The sequence below is a fragment of the Chelonoidis abingdonii genome, chromosome 3, assembly GCF_003597395.2.
Source record: "Chelonoidis abingdonii isolate Lonesome George chromosome 3, CheloAbing_2.0, whole genome shotgun sequence".
Classification (NCBI taxonomy): Eukaryota; Metazoa; Chordata; order Testudines; family Testudinidae; genus Chelonoidis; species Chelonoidis abingdonii.
The window spans coordinates 193,368,188-193,387,892 of NC_133771.1; the positions used below are offsets into that span (position 1 = coordinate 193,368,188).

Below are 19,705 nucleotides of genomic sequence, written 5' to 3' on the forward strand. Positions count from 1 at the left end.
TGGTTCCTTAAGCCTTCTACCTTTGTGTTTCTGTCAGACAGTTGTGTCACATTTTGGAGTTAAATTACATGACAAGGTAACTTCAATAAATAGCAGCAACTTTGGTGGTTCACTGGATTTTAAAAAATTTGGATATTTACACACTTACAAATTAATCCAAGGTGTTGCATGTAAATTCAACAGATTCTGAGCATGAAGTATTTCATGGCTAAACATATACACACAATCTTTAAAACAACGTAAATGACAACTCAATTTATTACTTACACAAGGCCAAAAATGTGTGTTTTGAATTCATCAAGACCAATACCCTTCTTAGCAAATCTTTGTTCATAATATAATTCTTGATGTGATATGTGTGGTGTTCCACACAAAAGGTGAGCAGCTCCAAAATCAAGGCAAGCAGCTGTGCCGTTTGATAATTATCTACAAGAAAAATAAAATGAACTAAATCAGGCACATAAAAACAAACCAAACTTTTCTACTCATCCACAGTTTGTGACAAAGTAGTTTCAGCCTATTAACAGTTTAAAGTGAACAGAGATTTATCAACTTGTTAATCTGACTTCTTAAGGAGCTTCCTATACCAGCCTAAACACCTAGGTTCTCCTTCTTCTCTATCAGTAAGTGAAGACTGAAAACCTACTTGAAATCTTTGGCAGAGAACAGACACCATGAAAAGACAGTTACCTTTCCACAACTGGTGTTCTTCAAGACGTGTTGTTCATGTCTATTCCACAATAGGTGTGCATATTCGCCATGTGCATCAGTGCCAGAAATTTTCCCCTTAGCAGCACCTGTAGGGGAGTGCCCCTAGCAACCCCTGAAGTGACATCTCCTAGCGCACTATAAGGGGCACTGCGTGCTCCCCCCACCCTCAGTTCCTTCTTGCCAGACAACTCCAAAAGAGGGGAAGTTGCGAGATGTGGAATAGACATGAGCAACACATCTTGAACATCAGTTACAAAAAGGCAACTACCTTTTCTTCTTCGATTGATTGCTCATGTGTATTCCACAACAGGTGATTCCAAGCTATATCTGTTAGAGGTGGGAAGGAAATCACAAACTCTCGGGATGGAATATGGCCCTGCCAAACCCGGCGTCCTCCCTGGTATGGGAACGATTGCATAATGCAAGGTGAATGTGTGAACTGAAGATCATTTGGCAGTCCTACAAAGGTCCTGAATAGGGACATGGGTAGCGGACAAGGCCTGTGCCCTAGTTGAGTGTGCCTTCACAATTGGCAGGGGAGGGATTCCCGCCAGGTTATAACAGGTATGGCCGCACAAGGTGATTCAGTTGGAGAATCACTGAGTGGAGACTGGCCAACCTTTCATGAACAGTTTAGTCCACTCCAGGTAAAAAGCCAGAGTCGTTTCTCATCCAGTGTGTGGAGGCAGTGCTCTTCACTGGACGCATGGGGCTTGGGGAAGAGGACCGACAGAAAAATATCCTGACCCATGTGATAGGCAGATACCACCTTCGGGAGGAACGAAGGGTGTGGGTGGGGCGGGACCTTGTCTTTATGAAACACCATGTACGGGGGCTTGGAGGTCATGGCCCTGAGTTCTGAGACCTGCTTAGCCAAGTGATCGCAACCAGGAAGGCCACATTCCATGAGAGGTGTGACCGGGAGCATTTAGCTAGCGGCTCAAACGTAGGCCTCATGAGACGAGCCAACACCAGGTTTAGGTCCCACTGCAGGATTAGGGGCCTAATATATGGGAAGAGACAATCCAGCCCCTTAAGGAATCGGCCAGTCATTGCATGGGAGAATACCATATGGACCTGGACCAGCAGGTGGAAGGCTGATATGGCCGCCAGGTGCACCTTGACTGACGAGGGCGTCAGGCCCTGGGCTCGAAGGTGAAACAGGTAGTCCAGAATCAGCTGGATCAGACCAACCATCAGGGAAACGCCCTGCTCTTCTGCCCAGCTGGAAAACTGAGACCACTTTGCCAAGTAGGCTCGGTACGTGAAGGGTCGACAGCCTTCTGAGAGGACGTGCTGAATCCCTTCTGCGCACATCCTTTCCTCCTGGCCTAACCATTGAGCAGTGACGCCGTGAGGTGGAATGCCGCTAGGCTGGGGTGGAGGCGGTAGCCCTGGTCCTGGGAGAGTAGGTCCGGGTGGGACAGCAACAGCCACGGCAGGGTGACCACCAGGCCCATGAGGTCCCATACCAATGCTGCCTGGGCCATTGCTGGGGCAATCAGAAGGACCCGGGCCTTGTCCATCTTTATCTTTTCCAGGACATTGCCGATCAGCAGGAACAGGCGAAAGGCAGAGAGAACATGGCCTGACCAGGATAGGAGGAAGGCATCAGAGATAACGCCCCATCCCAGCCCTTCCCAGAGCAGAACCAGGGACAGCGACGGTTCTGCTGAGTTAAGAACAGGGCCACCTGTGGAATTCCCCACACTTGGGAGAAGTCTGTGCATTACCACTGGGTGGAGACCACTTGTGCTGAGAGAAGTCACTGCTCAAGCGATCCGCCCTCAAGTTCCAGGCACCTAGTAGATGGAAGGCCTGCAGACAGATGATGTGGGCTATACAAAGAAGTTCCACAGCCTGAGGGCTTCATAGCAGAGGATCGAGCCCCACCTTACTTGTTGATGTAAAACATCGAGGCCGTGTTCTCTGTGAGAACCCTGACCATCCGGCCTTCCAGGTGCGAGTGGAAGGCCATTCACGCCAGTCATAAAGCCCTGAGCTCCTTCACGTTTATGTGGAGGGTCAGATTCTGGGCCAACCACAGACCTTGGTCTGAACGTTCCCCACATTGCCCCCTCCCCCCCATCCCAGGTCCGACACCAGTTCCAGCAACGGGGCCCTGCCCCTGAACGGGACCCCTTGGAGCATGTTTCTCGGGGAGTACCACCACCATAGGAAGTGATCACTGGCTGGGACACTGTGAGGACTTTTTTCATCCTCTCACAGACCAGGGACAACTCTGAGGCCAACCAGAGCTGGAGGGGCCTCATCCTGAGTCTGGCGTGATGGACCACATCCGTGCACACTGACATGAGACCCAAGAGCTGGAGGAATGCTCTGGCTGTCGTCACCAAAAATCTTGTAACTGTGTCGATGAGCCCCTTCAGGGTCTCCAACCTGTCCGGTGGGAGGATGACGAGGTGTCCAGGACCACCCCAATAAACTCTATGCATTGTACCGGGACTAACATGGATTTGGTGTTTACCAACAGGACCAAGGTGGTGCATGGGGTCAGGAGGAGTGCCACATGATCCCGCACCTGCAACTGGGAGCTGCCCTTGACCAACCAGTCATTCTGATAGGGGAAGATCTGGACCCCCCTTCCCCACAGCGCCTAAGGTAAGCCACTACCACCGACATATGTTTCATGAATACCCTGGAGGCAGTGGACAAGTCAAACAGGAGGACTGTAAATTGATAGTGTTCCCGCCCCACAGTGAAACAGAGGAAGTGTCTGTGTCCCTCAAATATATGAATGTGAAAGTAGGCATCCTGCATATTGAGGGATCCAGGGAGGGGATGGAGGAGGACAGGGAGACCATGCGGAACTTGAGCTTCACCATGTACCGTTCAGACCTCACAGGTTCAAGATGAGTCTGAGCCTCTCTTTGGCCTTCAGGATAAGGCAATAGCAGGAGTAGTACACCTTGCCTTTGAACTACTTTAGCACCCCTTCCACCGCTCCTAGGCCCAGGAGCTGCCCTACCTCCTGCTTGTGCAGAGCCTAGGGCAAATGATCCTCCAGGAGGGACAAGGGCGGAGGGTGGTTGCGCAGGGTGGAAGTAAACTGGAGGGTATAGCCCCGGGAGATGACGTTGAGGACCCAACAGTCCGAGGTCAGCCATGACCACTCCGGGAAGAAACACACAACAGATTGGAGAAGGGAAGCTTTATTGAGGGTGGATCCCTGATGAGGGCTGGCAGGGCACACCAGGCATCCCATCAAAACTGACTTTTCCCCGCCTACTTGCCCTTGGAGGATCCAGGCTGGGGGGCAGGCTGAGACTGCCTCTGTGGGTGCCTCTTATAGTCCCGCGACTTTTTATAAGTGGTCTCGTATTTTGAATGGGTGGCCTGGGTGGGAGCCTGCTACACTTGAACTTAGGTTTAGCGGATCCAGAACATGGAGACCCAGAGCCTGGAGTGTCATGCAGGAGTCTTTCAGGGCATGCAGCTTTGTATCCATTTGTTTTGCAAACAGAGCTTTGCCATCAAACAAGAGGTCCTGCAGGGAGGTCTGCGCCTCGCTGGACAGCCCAGTGAGCAGGAGACATGACGCCCTTCTCGTGGACACTGCGGAGGCCAGGGACTGCGCGGCCATGTCCACTGCATCCAAAGCTGCCTGCAGGGTTGCCCTGGTAGCCGCTGCACCCTCCTCCACAAGCGCTTTGTACTCCTTCCTGTCACGTTCCTGGAGGGAGTCCTCGAACTTGGGCAGGGAGCCCCATAGACTGAACTCATACCAGCCCAGGAGAGCTTGTGGTTTGCCACCTGCAACTGGAAGCTCAAGGACGAATACATTTTTCTTCTAAAATGAGTCCAGCCTCCTTGAATCTTTATTTTTCGGGGTAGGGGCTGGTTGGCCCTGCCATTCCCTGTGGCTGACCGACTTGACCACCAGGGAGTTAGGAGCAGGGTGGGTGTACATGTATTCATGCCCCTTGGCAGGTACAAAATACTTGTGTTCCGCTCTCTTAGAGATGGGGACCAATGAGGCTGGGATTTGCCACACGGCATTTGAAATTTTCACCATCCCTTCAGGGAGAGGCAAGGCCAGCCTGCCAGGTGCCGAGGAGGACAGTACATTAAACAGGGAGACTCCTCCAACTCCTCTGCCTGGAGGGGGAAACCTGATGCCACCCTTTTTAAGAGTTCTTGGTGCGCCCTAAAGTCTTCCTGCAGGAAGGAGGGACCGTAATTGCCTCATCAGGGTAGGGGGAGGAAGCCAGTGTGGTACTTTGTGTGTCCGGAGCCTAATGTCCCTTTCTCTCTTGATCCAAGGCTTAAATGAATTGCAAATCTTGCAGAGATCGCTGAGACAGTGTAAACGGTCTCTGTGTGGATCACACACTGGCATAGGTCGCCTATAAGTGTTGCACGACTTAAAACCCAGAGCATGGGGCATGCCCTGGCCCAGCTGCCCTAAACTAAACTAATCAGCTAACTAACTACAGGTACCACACACTGAACAAACAAGCAGTTCTGGGGACAAGCTACAGCAAAGCTGGAGCAGAGCAGTTCCGAAGCACATTCACTGGCGGCAAGAAGGAACTGAAGGTGAAGGGAAGCACGCAATGCCCCTTATACCACGCCATGGAGGCACGACTCCAAGAGTTGCTAGGGGCGCTCCCCTATGGATACTGCTAGGGGATAAACTTCTGACGCCGGTGCAAATCGCAAGCACGCACACCTATTGTGGAATACGCATGAGCAATCACTCGAAGAATAGATATTTAGAGGTCTACATCAACAGGAAATACAAAAACTGAAATTATAAACAGCCTAAACCCAAAATGGAGCTTTTATGAACTTTTATGAATGGGGGACGGGGGGTATCAGAAGACAGGATACCGGGCTAGATGACCTGACTCAATATGACCATTCTTAGGTTACAGATGTACCTCCTGTAGCAGCAGTGTTTTCCTAAAAGTCAATCCAATTTAAAAGAAATCCAGCTCAATAAAGAATCCAATTCATAAATCTCAGACAAGTATCTTCCTTTATAAAAATTTCAACCAACAATCATCTGAACTTCAGCAGCACTTTTTCCTTGATAGAAAAGAATTCTCTGTTCAATACAGTAACTCCTCACTTAACCTCGTTCCGATTAATGTTGTTTCATTGCTGATCTATTAAAGAACATGCTCATTTAAAGTTGCAGAATGCTCTCTTACAATGTTGTTTGACAGCCGCCTGCTTTGTCCACTGCTTGCAGGAAGAGCAGCTTGCAGGAAGAGCTGGTGGGGGCTTGCAACCAGAATGGGTCAGCTCCCCTATCAGCTCCCCTAAGTAACCTGAGCCTGTTGGGTGGCTGTGGCAATCAATTGCCAGGCAGTTCACTCCCCCCACTGCCATGTGCTGTTCCTGCCCTCTCCCTCTGAGCTGCTCAAGGGAGCCTCTTGCTTGCTGTGTGGCGGGGGGAAGAAGAGGATGCTGATGTCAGGGTGTCCCCCTCTCCTGTACCCTATCTCCTCAGACTATGGAAGGACGGACGCAATAGGGCGCAGAACAGAAGGAGCTTGCTGGCAGCAGCTGCCATCTCAACTTGCTGATCTACTTAAAAAGGCAGCGTACTTAGAAGGGGGTCAGCGTACTTAAAGGGGTAACGCGCATCTCTCGCTCTCTCTCACACACACACACCCCCCACCCCCACTTTGGAAAGTAGAGGGAATGGTGCGCTCCAGTGGGATAGCATGGGTTCATCATCACGTTCACTTTCCGCAGGGAAAGTTTGCAGACATTGCCATGCATTTATTGTGCCTCCTCCCTCCATTCATGCTGCCTTGTAGAGTGTGAGGCTACATTAACAAGGTGTTAACTCTTAAGGGCTCAGCCCAGTGCTAGTCCAGCATTTAGCAGCAAGGCATTCTCTGGGAAATATAGACTATCAGGGTTGGAAGGGACCTCAAGAGGTCATCTAGTCCAACCACAACTAGTCCAATCATCCCAGCCAGTGCTTTGTCAAGCCTGACCTTAAAAATCCCTAAGGAAAAAGATTGTACCACCTCCCTAGGTAACCCATTTCAGTGCTTCACCACCCTCCTAGTAAAAAAGTTTTTCCTAATATCCAACTTAGACCTCCCCCACTGCAACTTGAGACCATTACTCCTTGTTCTGTCATCTGCTTACCACTGAGAACAGTCTTATGATCATCTTTGGAACCCCGCTTTACAGGTAGTTGAAGAGCAGCTATGCAAATCCCCGCCATCTTCTCTTCTGCAGATCTAAAAATCCAGTTCCTTCATCCTCTCCTTAGGTCATGTGCTCAGCCCTATCATGTGTTTGGCCTCCTCATGCACCGGTTCATTTCGAATTTCTCCATCCTTCTTGTAGTGTGGACTCCCAAACTGGAAATAGTACTAGATTTGAGCCATACCATGGTCAGCTAGAGGGAATGATACATCCCTCTATCTGCTGGCAATACCTCCTATGATACAGGCCCAAATGCCACTTAGCCTCTGTTAAACATATGAAACCTGTTGACTCAATACTTCAGTTTCTCGTCCACTAAACCCTAGGGCCTCTTCTGAATAAACTGCATCCCTAGCCATCGGCCCATAGTTTGGTAGCAGTGCATGGATTCTTCCATCCTAATGCAGGGCCTCTCACTTGTCCTTCTGACTGATTTTCTTTGGTCCAGTCCTTTTATTTGCTTAATGGTCCCTGGCCTATCCTACTCCTAGCATCATTACACTCTCCCTATGTTTCCAGGATATCTGCAACTTGCTGAGGGGGCATCATCTCCTCCAGATTCACTAATGAAAGTACTGAACCAAAACCGCGACCCAGACCACCCTTTGAGGGACTCTAGCTTGATACCAGCTGCCAACCTAGAATGGCGCCATTGATCCGCAACATGACCAGACTGATGTAGCCCGGCTTCTAGCACCTTAAGTCATCCACCCAGCCTAACTTTTTTAACTTGCAGACAGAATACTGTAGGCGAGACCATATAAAGCTTAACTAAAGTCAAGGAATAACATCAGTCCCTGCTTTCCCACTCACACAGACCCAGTTTGATCTCTCCATAAAGGCAATTAGGTAGTCAGCATACTTGCCCTTGTGAATCCACTCTGACTTGGTTTCTCGATCACTTCTCTCTCCTTAAGCGATTCAAAATTGATCCTGAGACCGTGCTCCCACTATTTTCCAAGAACTCGAGGTGAGGGCTGACTGACCTGTTAAGTTCCCCGGATATCATTGGCTTCCTCTTTTTTTTTTTTTTTGTTTCTATTTTTTTAAGAATGGCATACATTAGCCTTTTTCCAGTCATCCAGGACCCACCCCAATCACCATGAGTTTTCAAAGATAATGGCCAATGGCTCTGCAACCACATCTGCCAACTCCTTCTGCACCCTCAAATGCAGTGTGTCTGGTCCAATGGATATCCATGCATATCCCACCCTCTTACTCCATGTATATCCCCATACATATCCCCACCCTCTTACTCTATCACCTCAACCAAGATTCACAATCACTGCTGTGTACACTATTAAATTGTTTAAAACTTATACTGTGTGCGTGTATGTATTTTTCCCCCCTCTGGAACCAAACCCATCATCATATCTATCTCACAGCTGCCAACTTTCACGTGGTAATTAAGCACTTCAGCTTTCACAATAAGCCAAAAATCAACTTAATCCCATTTCAAAACTAGGCCAAAACAAGCTAATCCTTAAGAACTCCAATACTCTATGTGACTAGATCCCCCCGGCGTGAAGTTTGGGACTGTGGTGGGCTGCTGTGCACCCTGACTTTCTCTCCGCCTTGCATCTGGCTTGCTGAGAGCCGATTAAAAAAAAAAGAAAAAGTAGTAAGCTGCAAGCCAAAAACTAGCCAACAAGCAACTCAAGTCAATTAAGCCAAAACCAAGCCCAATTTCTGCATTTTTTCCCATGGGTTTGGCATGTCTGACATAGATATTTATTTTTCCCGGGAACCTAACCCCCCTGTCCCCCATTTACATTAATTCTTGTGGAGAAACTGGATTAGGTTAACATTGTTTCACGTAAAGTAGCATTTTTCAGGAACATAACTACAACATTAAGCGAGGAGTTACTGTACAATTCTGTAAGACAGCCTGAAGCAAAGTCAAACGAAAATGAAGGTTCCTTGCATCTATTGGCTGGGAGGAAGTAGAACCTGTAATCTAAGCTAATAAAGGAGATTTAAAAACCAAAACATTCAAGTTTGGAAATATTTTATTTTACAGTCTTTTCCTAATATACACTGAACAAACCCCATGATGACAAAATACATTTCATAATATAAAAATAGACTACCACTTACCAGGACAAATAGTGTTGCTCTTGTTGGACCCAACTACTGCATCTGATATACAAATAAGTGTCAATACAGATTTTCAAACACTGTAAAGTGCCTATTTAATAACGTAGATAAATCATCAATTCCATTACTAGCTTCAATCAGCTGATGGCACAATTTCATGTGTTAATATATTATACAATATATAATAAACAGCATTATAAACAAACACATGCCAGGCAAGATAAGACCGTTACTCACCTTTGTAACTGTTGTTCTCCGAGATATGTTGCTCATATCCATTCCAGTTTGGTGTGCGCACGCTGCGTGCACGTTCGTCGGAAGACTTTTTTACCCTAGCAACACTCGGCGGGTCGGCTGGGCGCTCCCTGGAGTGGTGTCGCTATGGCACCGGATATATACCCCTGCCAACCCAGCCACCCTTCAGTTCCTTCTTGCCGGCTACTCCCACAGTGGGGAAGGAGGGTGGGTTTGGAATGGATATGAGCAACACATCTCAAAGAACAACAGTTACAAAGGTGAGTAACCGTCTTTTCTTGGAGTGATTGCTCATATCCATTCCAGTTAGGTGATTCCCAAGCTTACCTAGGCAGTAGGGTCAGAGTGAGATGTGGCAGAGTGCAGAACTGCTGAGCCAAAGGCTGCATCATCTCTAGACTGTTGGACCAAAGCATAATGAGAAGCAAAGGTGTGGACCGAGGACCAGGTAGCAGCGCGACATATTTCCTGAATTGGTACATGAGCCAGGAAGGCAGCAGATGAAGCCTGAGCCCTGGAAGAACGTGCAGTGAGGTGGCCCGAGGGAGCATGAGCCAAGTCATAGCACGTGCGGATGCACGCTGTCACCCACGAGGAGATCCTCTGGTCAGCCACTGTAACAAAGAGTTGGGGGGGATTTATGGAAGGGCTCCATCCAATCGATATAAAATGCGAGCGCCCTACGGACATCTAGGGAATGTAATTGTTGTTCCCGTCGAGATGAATGCGGCTTCGGGAAGAAGAATGTCCTGATTGGTATGGAAGGCCGATACCACTTTAGGGAGGAATGCTGGATGTGGTCGCAACTGTACCTTATCCTTGTGAAAGACAGTATACAGTGGGTCCACCGTGAGCTCTCGAAGCTCGGAGACTCGTCTGGCCGATGTAATGGCTATGAGGAAAACTGTCTTCCAGGACAGGTATACCAGTGAGCAAGTTGCCAGCGGCTCGAATGGTAGAAGCATAAGTCTGTTTAGGACTAGGTTGAGGTCCCAGGTAGGGGCGGGGCGGCGTACTTGCGGGTATAGGCGCTCCAGACCCTGGAGAAACCTAGTAACTATAGGGTGTGAACACAGAGCGGCCGTTCTCTCCTGGGTGGAATGTGGAGATGGCCGCCAAGTGCACCCTCAAAGAAGATACCGCCAGGCTCTACTGCTTAAGAGACTAAAGGTAGTCCAGGATAGTAGGGATCGAGACCTCAGAGGGAGCAACATTCTGCCTTGCGCACCAGCAAGAGAAACGTTTCCACTTGGCCAGTTAGGTTGACCAAGTGGAAGGCTTTCTGCTACCCAAGAGTATTTGTTGTACCGGAGCAGAGCAGCGCAACTCTGACTGGTTTAGCCACGCAGCAGCCACGCTGTGAGGTGAAGGGCCTGCAGGTCTGGGTGGCGAAGACTGCCATGGTCCTGAGTTATGAGGTTTGGGTGGAGTGGCAGGGTAATTGGGTTGGTTATTGACAGGTCGAGCAGCGTGGTGTGCCAGTGTTGTCTGGGCCACGCTGGTGCAATCATGATTAGGTGTGCTCTGTCCCTGCGGAGTTTCAGAAGGACCTTGTGAACCAGCAGGAAGGGTGGGAAGGCATAAAGCAACCGGTACTTCCATGACATTAGGAATGCATCTGAGATCGACCCCGGTGACAGACCCTAGAAGGAGCAGAACATCTGGCATTTCCTGTTTGCACGGGAGGCGAACAGGTCTATGTGGGGAAATACCCACTTCTGGAAAACAGAATGAATAACGTCCGGCCGTACCGACCATTCGTGACACAGGAAGGATCTGCTCAGTCAATCTGCCAGAGTGTTCTGAACCCCTGGGAGAAAAGATGCTACCAGGTCTATCGAGTGGGCTATGCAGAAGTCCCAGAGTTGGATGGTCTCCTGACAAAGGGGGGGAAGATCGAGTCCCTCCCTGCTTGTTTATGTAATACACGGCCGTTGTGTTGTCTGTGAACACTGAGACACAACGGCCATGTAAATGTTGCTGAAATGCCTGGCACGCCAGGCGAACCGCTCTCAGACATTTATGTGAAGCGCCAGTTCCTGCAATGACCAGAGGCCTTGGGTACGAAGGCGTCCGAGGTGAGCCCCCCAGCCGAGAGATGACGCGTCTGTTGTCAGGGACAGCGAGGGTTGAGGAGGATAGAATGGTAGCCCCGCACACACCAGGGAGGGGGTCAGCCATCAGTCTAGGGAGGCTAGAGTGCTCAGGGGAATGGTGACTACTGTGTCTATTGGGTCTCTGCCTAGACTGTATACCGAGTTGAGCCAAGTTTGGAGAGGACGGAGGCAGAGCCTGGTGTATTTGGTCACGAATGTGCAGGCAGCCATGTGACCTAGGAGACCAAGACAAGTGCGAACCGAGGTCATCGGGAAGTTCTGTAGACCTCGGATGATTGTTGTCATTGCCTGGAACCGCAGCTGTGGTAAGTAGGCCTTGGCTAGACTGGAGTCCCGGGTAGCTCCTATGAAGTTTAGTCTCTGTGTGGGAACCAGAGTGGCTTTTTCCGTATTGATCATCAGGCCTAGACGTGCGAATAGTTCCCTGACAACGCCCACATGTTGTGTGACTTGAGTCTCGGAGGTTCCTCTGATGAGACAATCGTCCAGATACGGGAATACGTGTATCTGACGTCGACGGAGGTATGCACACTTCGTAAACACCCTTGAGGCCATGGAAAGGCCAAAGGGGAGGACCATAAACTGGAAGTGCTGACGGTTGGCTACAAAGCGAAGATACCTCCTGTGTGGAGGAAAAATGGCGATGTGAAAGTACGCGTCCTTCATATCAACGGCAGCATACCAGTCTCCAGGATCCAAGGACAGGATAATGGTCCCCAAGGAGACCATGCGGAACTTCAACTTTATCATAAACTTGTTGAGTCCTCGCAGGTCTAGGATAGGCCTGAGGCCGCCCTTTGACTTGGGGATCAGGAAATAACGGGAGTAAAACCCCTTGCCCTTTTCGTCTTTTGGCACCTCCTCTATTGCTCCCATGGCGAGGAGCTTCCGCACCTCTTGCAGGAGGAATTGCTCGTGAGAGGGGTCCCTGAAGAGGGACTGGGTTGGAGGGTGGGAAATGAACTGGAGGTGGTATCCGTGTTTCACCGTGCATAGGACCCAGGGGTCTGAGGTTATCTGGGACCACGCCGGGAGGAAGTAGGAAAGATGACTGGAGAAGGGGCCGGGGTGCGGAATGGATCCTGGCCTGAAACTGGTATGCCGTCCTCAGACGTACCTTCAAAAGGCGGACTTAGGTTCCGCTGGTGGTTTGGAGGGACCTTGGTTTTGGGCCCCTTGGGGTCCTGACTGGCGTCTACGCCCACCCCGTCCGCCAAAGTCTTGTCTATTTCGAGGCATAAAGTACAGGCGGTGAGTCTGGGGACTGAAATGCCTGCGTTGGGTCATGGGTGTATGCATGCCTAAAGAACGCATGACGACTTGATTGTCCTTCAGGCTCTGCAGTCTAGGGTCGGTCTTTTCTGAGAAGAGACCTTTACCATCAAATGGCAAGTCCTGAATGGTATACTACAGCTCCGGTGGGAGGCTTGAAACCTGTAGCCAGGAGATGCATCTCATGGTGACACCCGAAGCCAGGGTCCTGGCTGCTGAGTCAGCCGCATCTAGCGAAGCCTGGAGGGAAGTTCTGGCCACCTTTTTCCCCTTCCTCCAAGAAGGCAGCAAATTCCTGGCGGGAATCTTGGGGGAAGGAGCTCTGTGAACCTACCCACCTCCGCCCAGGTGTTATAATTATAGCGACTCAGCAGGGCTTGCTGATTCGCCACCGTGAGCTGTAGGGCGCCTGCTGAATAAACTTTGCGGCCGAGTAGATCCATTCACCTAGCCTCTTTTGACTTCGGGGCTGGCGCCTGTTGGCCATGGCGCTCCCTCTCATTGACAGATTGAACAACTAGCGAGCAGGGAGGAGGGCGGACCTACAAATACTCGTACCCCCTAGAGGGTACCATGTATTTACGCTCGACTCCCTTAGCCGCAGGATGGATGGAGGCTGGGGATTGCCATAAGGTGTCAGCATTGGCTTGGATGGTCCTGATAAAGGGTAGGGCCACTCTGGTGGGGGTATCTGCCAACAGAATGCGCACTACAGGGTCCTCGACCTCCAGACCACTTCCTCCTGGAGGTTCATTTTGAGTGCTACCCTCCTGAGGAGGTCCTGATGGGCTCTGAGGTCGATTGGAGGAGAGCCTGAGGAGGATGTTCCTGCCGTCGCCTCATCCGGAGAGGAAGAAGAGGAAATGCCGGAGATGAGAAGGTCCTGTGTGGCCTCCTGGTCTTGGGCCATCTCCTGCTCCAGCAGTACGGGGGAGACCAATTGGTGAACTAGTGCTTCCTCCGTTCCGGTCGGAGGACGGGTAGCTGTAGCCTCTGGTGCCCAGTGCTTTGATGGAACCGAGCCAGACAGGAGTATTGGAGCGCCTTGGGCCTGGTGGTACGCCCAAGGCATCCAAAAGGATCACTGATGTGGGCCTTGGTCCTGGGTCTGGGCTTCTTGAAAAACTCCGGCGGGCCCATCTGAATCGCGGTCTTGAGCACAGTAGCTGTCCGAGTGGGACAACACCGAAGTGTGCCTGGATGGCCATGGAGGAGCGGAGAAGCCCTGGGCAGAGGTTCCAGTGGACCTTATTCCACTGTGTATCGGAGACCGGTGCCGGGAAGCATCTCAGTACCAGGAACGAGATCGGGACCTGCGACCAGAGCAGTACCGGGAGGTCGACTGAGATCTCGAAGCTCGGCATCGTGATCGACTACGGGAGACACGGTGCTTGAAGCGGTGCCAAGAGTAGCGGGCCGGCGAACGGGATGCCGACTGGTGCCACGAGTTCGACCAGTACCAAGGGGAATGGTGTCGGGACCGCGAGCGGCGTTGGAAGCAGAAGTGACGTCTGGACCTGGAACGTCTGCAGGACCGTGACCGTGAGCGGTGCCGGTCCGCTGTACCGACAGAGGATGGTCTTATCAAGGCCGGTTTGCCTACTGATTGTATTACCTGCACTGGCGGTGCCAGGGTTGAGGCAGTGTCGACTCTGTCAAGGCAATCAGATCCCTTGCCGCTGAGAACGTCTCAGGCGTGGATGGTATAGTCACCTCTACCGCAGCCCGTGCCGGGAAGCTAACAGGCACCGGACTTGACGGCCCTTGTGGGACCGGAATCGACGGTGCCGACATTGTTGGTGCCGGGCGATCCAACTTAGACATGCTCTCTGCCTGTGGTACGGGCGGCACAGAGGTAGCAGGAGTCTTAGCCTCTCTCGACCTCAGGGAGAGGGAGCAGCGTGGAGCCGACTTCGGTGCCGGCGACTTTGACAGTACCGGCGTGGTCCGGTGCCAAGAAGGCGCTTCTGCTAATCGACTGGCCAGTGCTCGGTGCCGAGGGTGGAAGGGTGAGAGCCGCCTCCATGAGGAGCTATTTAAGTCTGATGTCCTGCTCCTTTTTTGTTCGTGGCTTAAAAGCCTTGCAGATGGGGCACTTAGCTGTTAGGTGTGGATCTCCTGTCAGCATGGGCTTGTGACACGTCGAGCATGGTTTGAAACCTGGTGAGCTGGGCATGGGCCCCGGCACCGGGTGCAGGGAAGGAGCTAATCCCCGAACCCCTCTAACTATAGTGGACTAACTATGCTATAAACAAATACGCTAATTATAACTATATAGAAAGGATTATAACTATATACATGATGAAGAATCAGAAAAACTATCAATAGCCAGGGAATTGGAGGTCAGCTAAGCCGTGCTCTACTGTTCCAACGACTGACACAGGCGGTAAGAAGGAACTGAAGAGTGGCTGGGTCGGCAGTGGTATATATCCGGTGCCATGACGGCGCCACTCCGAGTGTTGCTAGGGTAAAAGAGTCTTCCAACAAACATGCACGCGGCGCATGCACACCTAACTGGAATGGATATGAGCAATCACTCAAAGAAGAATTCTGTTACGTTTTCTAATTACAAAACCTTAAAAAAGAAAAAAAATACACCAACAAAAACCCAACCACACTTAACTGAGTGCTTGTTATACTTAATTGAACATTTAGGAGTAGTGTTAATCTAAATAAATATTTCTACAACAAAAAAAAAAAACTTATAATTTGGATACGTCATAAGAATATTTATAAAATACACAGAAATAGATAATGAATTCCCTTTTTAATATTTGCCATCTAGCTAACATTTCTCATTAGATAGACCACAGTCATTTTAAGTGAGATAATGGACAGTCTCAAAACATATTTGAAAAGTAACTGTTATTCAGTTCCCCCATCTTTTAAAATGGGGATCGTAAGAACTGCATACCTCACAGAGGTGTTATGAGGATACATTTCTCTTTGTGAAGTACTTCGGAGACAAGAAGTGCTGAGTATTATTATTTTATGTGGCCTGGAGAATTCAAATACTTTTTTTTTTAAACCAACAGAAAAAGGAGAAAAGTAGTCTCCAAATTGTTACTTACAAAGACATTTAAAGAGAAGGTTCCTCACCTTGGGCAGTAACTGAGGTTCTTCGAGATGGTTGTCCCTGTGGGTGCTCCACTTTAGATGACTTGGTGCCCTGCACTTCTAGTTGAGAGACCTGTGGTAGCAGTGCCCCAGTTGGCCGCCACGAGAGGCTATCCCTGAGCACAGCCAACCGCCACCCAGTTCCTTCTCTACCCCACAAGATCTAGCCAAAACTCTGAAGAGTGGGGAGGAGGGTACCTAGTGGAGCACCCACAAGGACAACCATCTTGAAGAACCTCAATTACTGCATAAGGCGAGTAACCTTCGCTTCTTCTTCAAGGAGTGTCCCTGTGGGTGCTCCACTTTAGGTGACTGAAGAGCAGTGCCTCTCAATGAAGAAGAGGGGCTTCAAAGTTGATGTATATACGGTGGAGAGTATCAATAGACTAAAGAGAGAGTCTACAGTTAACTGCTGTTCCAGGGCATAATGTTTAGTGAAAGTAAGGGGCAATGTCCAGGTAGCTGCTTTACAAATACCCGTGATGGGTATATGTTTGAGAAAGGCTATGGATGTGGACGTAGTTGTAATCAAGTGTATGCAAAGTCCAGAAGGAGCTTGCAAACTGTCATTTTGGTAACAGTTTGATACAATCAGAGATCCATTTAGAAAGTCTGTTTGGAAATGGTTTGGCCTTTTGATTGTTCTTTCTTGGATACGAATAGCCTGGACAATTTTCTGAATGTTTTTGTTCTACAGAACACCAGCGTTCTGCTGACGTCTAGTGTGTGAAAGGATGCCTCCCCGTAGTTGACGTGTGGCTTGGGAAAGAATACAGGTAAGTGAATGGGTTCGTTGAGATGCTAGAGGGAGGCAACCTTTCGTATGAATTTAGAGTGTGGATGTAGGATTACTTTGTCCTTGAGGAATGTGGTATAAAATAGGTGTGCCATTAGGGCACTCAACTCTCCCATCCTTCGTGCTGATGTGACAGCTACTAAATAGGCAACCTTCATGGAGAAGTGTAGGAACGAGCAGGTTCAAAGGGTTTGACCAAGAGGGCACGGAGAACAAGGCTGAGGTCCCACAAAGGGGGCAGGTCCCTTATTGTGGGGTAAGTGTTCTCTACAGCCTCGAGAAAGCGCTTAGTCAGTGGATGGGTGTGTGGGCAACGTTGGTGCAATCAAGATGACACTGGATTTGTCTTCTCTGATCTTGTGTAGGACACGACTCAACAGGAGGATCAGGTGGGGGGGAGAAGGCATACCGGAGCGGGGCCCCCCATTTGATGAGGACGGCGTCTCAGAGTTGTGTCCCAGTCCCAATCGGGAGCAGTATTGTGGACATTTGGCATTGTGGGTCATGGCAAAAAGGTCTATTGAGGGGAATCCCCATTGTCAGAATACGGTTTGCAGAATCTGTGGGTCTAGTTCCCACTTGTGCATCTATGGGAAGTTCCTGCTGAGGTTGTCTGCTGTGGCATTCTGGTTTCCAGGTAGGTAGGATGCCGCGATGTGTATATGTTGTTGGAGATACACCACTGCCAGTGGCAGACTGCTTCTGTGCAGAGCAGGAAAGATTGGGCCCCTCTTTGGCAATTTATATAAAACAGTTACCAAATTGTCCACAAGAATCTAAATATTTGTTGTGGATCAGGAGGAGAAAGTGATGGCAGGCATTTAGAACTGCTCCGAGCTCCAACAGATTTATGTGGAGATTTGACTCCTCTAGGGACCATGGGCCCTGGATGATGATGTTGGCCAAGTGTGCCCCCCATCCTACCACAGAAGCATCTGTGGTGATAGTGACTGATGGGGTTTCCCTTTGGAAGGGAACGCCTGAGCAGACGGTTGTGTTTTATAATAAATAAAAATAATTGGAGATATACCAATCTCCTAGAACTGGAAGGGACCTTGAAAGGTCATCGAGTCCAGCTCCCTGCCTTCACTAGCAGGACCAAGTACTGATTTTGCTCCAGATCCCTAAGTAGCCCCCTCAAGGATTGAATTCACAACCCTGGGTTTAGCCGGTCAATGCTCAAACCACTGAACTCTCGCTCCCTCCTCACAGGTCCACCATGTATGTGAGTGAGTCTTTCACTCTGCTGGGCATTGCAAGCCATCTATTGATAGAGTGTCTGTGAGGAACGTCTACAGTGTTTGTAGGCATCTCATATGCAGCCTGGCATGTTTCACGACAAACGTGGTAGCCAATATGTGTCTGAGAAGTTGTAGGCATGTTCTGGTGAACATCTGTGAGCTGTGTCTTACTGCTGTGATTAGGTTTGTTGAGGCAAAAAACGTTGTTTGGGTAGCCATGCTCATGCTGTGACACGAGGTGTGCCCCTGTAAAGTTCAGTTGTTGGGCTAGATTTCTGTAGATTGGTTTGTAACCATATGTTTGTAAATACGGTTAGAGTGGTGTGAGTGGCATGAACTGCCTCACCGTATGTCGGCGTTTTTAGCAGGCAGTCATCTAGATAGGGGAATATGGTCACACCCTGTTTGCGAAGATGTGCTGCCGCAATGGCCAGTACTTTGGAAAAAGCTCTTAGAGCCATAGAGAGGCCAAAGGGAAGTACCTTGTATTGGTAGCGTAGGTTGCCCAGAGTGAATTGTAGGAATCTCCTGTGCGCCAGCTGGATACTGAGAAGGAAGTAAGCGTCCTGTAGGGCGACGGCCGAGAACCACTCTCCAATGCCGGAATTATGGTTGCTAGGGTTACCATACTGAAGCTCTGTGTTCTCACAAACTTCTTCAGTTTGCATAAGTCCAGAATGGGCCTTCATCCACCTGTTTTCTTCGGAGTGAGAAAGTAATGCGAGTAGGACCCCCCCCACCTGTGCTGAACCGGTACTGGTTCCATAGCACCTAACTGCAGGACACGGTGTATTTCCTGCTGTAACAGGTACTCATGAGATGGGTCCCTGAAGAGGGATGGCGAGGGGGGAGCGGGGTGGATAGGTGGAATGGAATAGCCCTTCTGTATAATTTTAAGAACCCACTTGTCTCTGGTGATGTTTCTCCACACTGGGTAAAAGGGTGTAAGTCGGTCCCCAAATGGGCTGAAAATTGGAGGTGACACTAACTGGAGAACATGGGGCTTGTGTCCTTGACCAACACTTCAAAACGTTTGCACAGAAGTGGATGGCTGAGACGTAGACGACTGCTCCCGCATCTGATGGCATCTCATCTGGCGCTGCTTGCTGCATTGATCATAATGTCGTTGAGACTGAGTGCTTGGCGCAGGACGGAACTGTTGGTTGTAGAATCTGCCCCGTTTCTTTTTGTTTGCAGGGATACGGATTCTACATGTCTTTAGTGTCACACAAGAGTCCTTCAAGGTGTGCAATGAGGTCCGTGCTCTCTGCAAGCAATTTTTGCCCTTCAAAAGGTAAGTCCTCTATTGTCACCTGAACTTCCCTGGGGAAGCTGGAGAGATGGAGCCATGAAGCCCTCTGCAAGACAACGGACACGGCAATGGAGTGGGCCGCCATGTCAGCAGAATCCAGAGAAGCCTGCAGGGCAGCTCTGGTGATGAGTAAACCTTCTGCAATATCGGCTTTATATTGTTGTTTTTGTTAGCTGGGATGTACTCAATAAAAGAGGACATCTGAGAAAAAATGGTGTGCGTGTACTTGGCCAGTAATGCAGAATAGTTTGCTATGAATAGGCTTTCCTGCCAAAGAGGTCTAGGAGTTTCCAATCTTTATCATAGGGGGTGGTTTTGGTTTGATGCTGCTTCCCCCTTTGATTAACTGCCTCTACCACCAATGAGTTTGGAGTAAGGTGAGTAAGCAAAAACTCAGGTCCTTTGGATGGCATGTAGTACTTCTTGTCAGATTGCTTACAACGGGGTGGGCCAAAAAGTTTGCCCAAGGGCCACATCTGGGTATGAATGCTCATGTAATTGGGGTTGGGGACTAGGTGGGGGTGAGGGCTCTGGGATGGGGCCAGAAATGAGAAGTTCAGGGTGTGAGAGGGAACTGGGCTGCAGTGGGGGG

At 49.8% G+C, this 19,705-nt stretch overlaps 1 protein-coding gene across 4 annotated transcripts in view; it reads right to left on the reverse strand.

Annotated features, from left to right (window-relative positions):
* PPP4R3B (protein phosphatase 4 regulatory subunit 3B) overlaps positions 1-19,705 on the reverse strand; it is a 91,700-nt gene that overhangs the window by 35,780 nt on the left and 36,215 nt on the right. For all 4 annotated transcript variants that reach the window (XM_032782702.2, XM_032782701.2, XM_032782700.2 and 1 more), the window contains exons 10-11: positions 9,004-9,045; positions 268-426 (exon numbers count right to left, since the gene is read on the reverse strand). In XM_032782702.2, the coding sequence (XP_032638593.1) occupies positions 268-426; positions 9,004-9,045 (201 nt within the window). The remainder of the gene's footprint in view (positions 1-267; positions 427-9,003; positions 9,046-19,705) is intronic.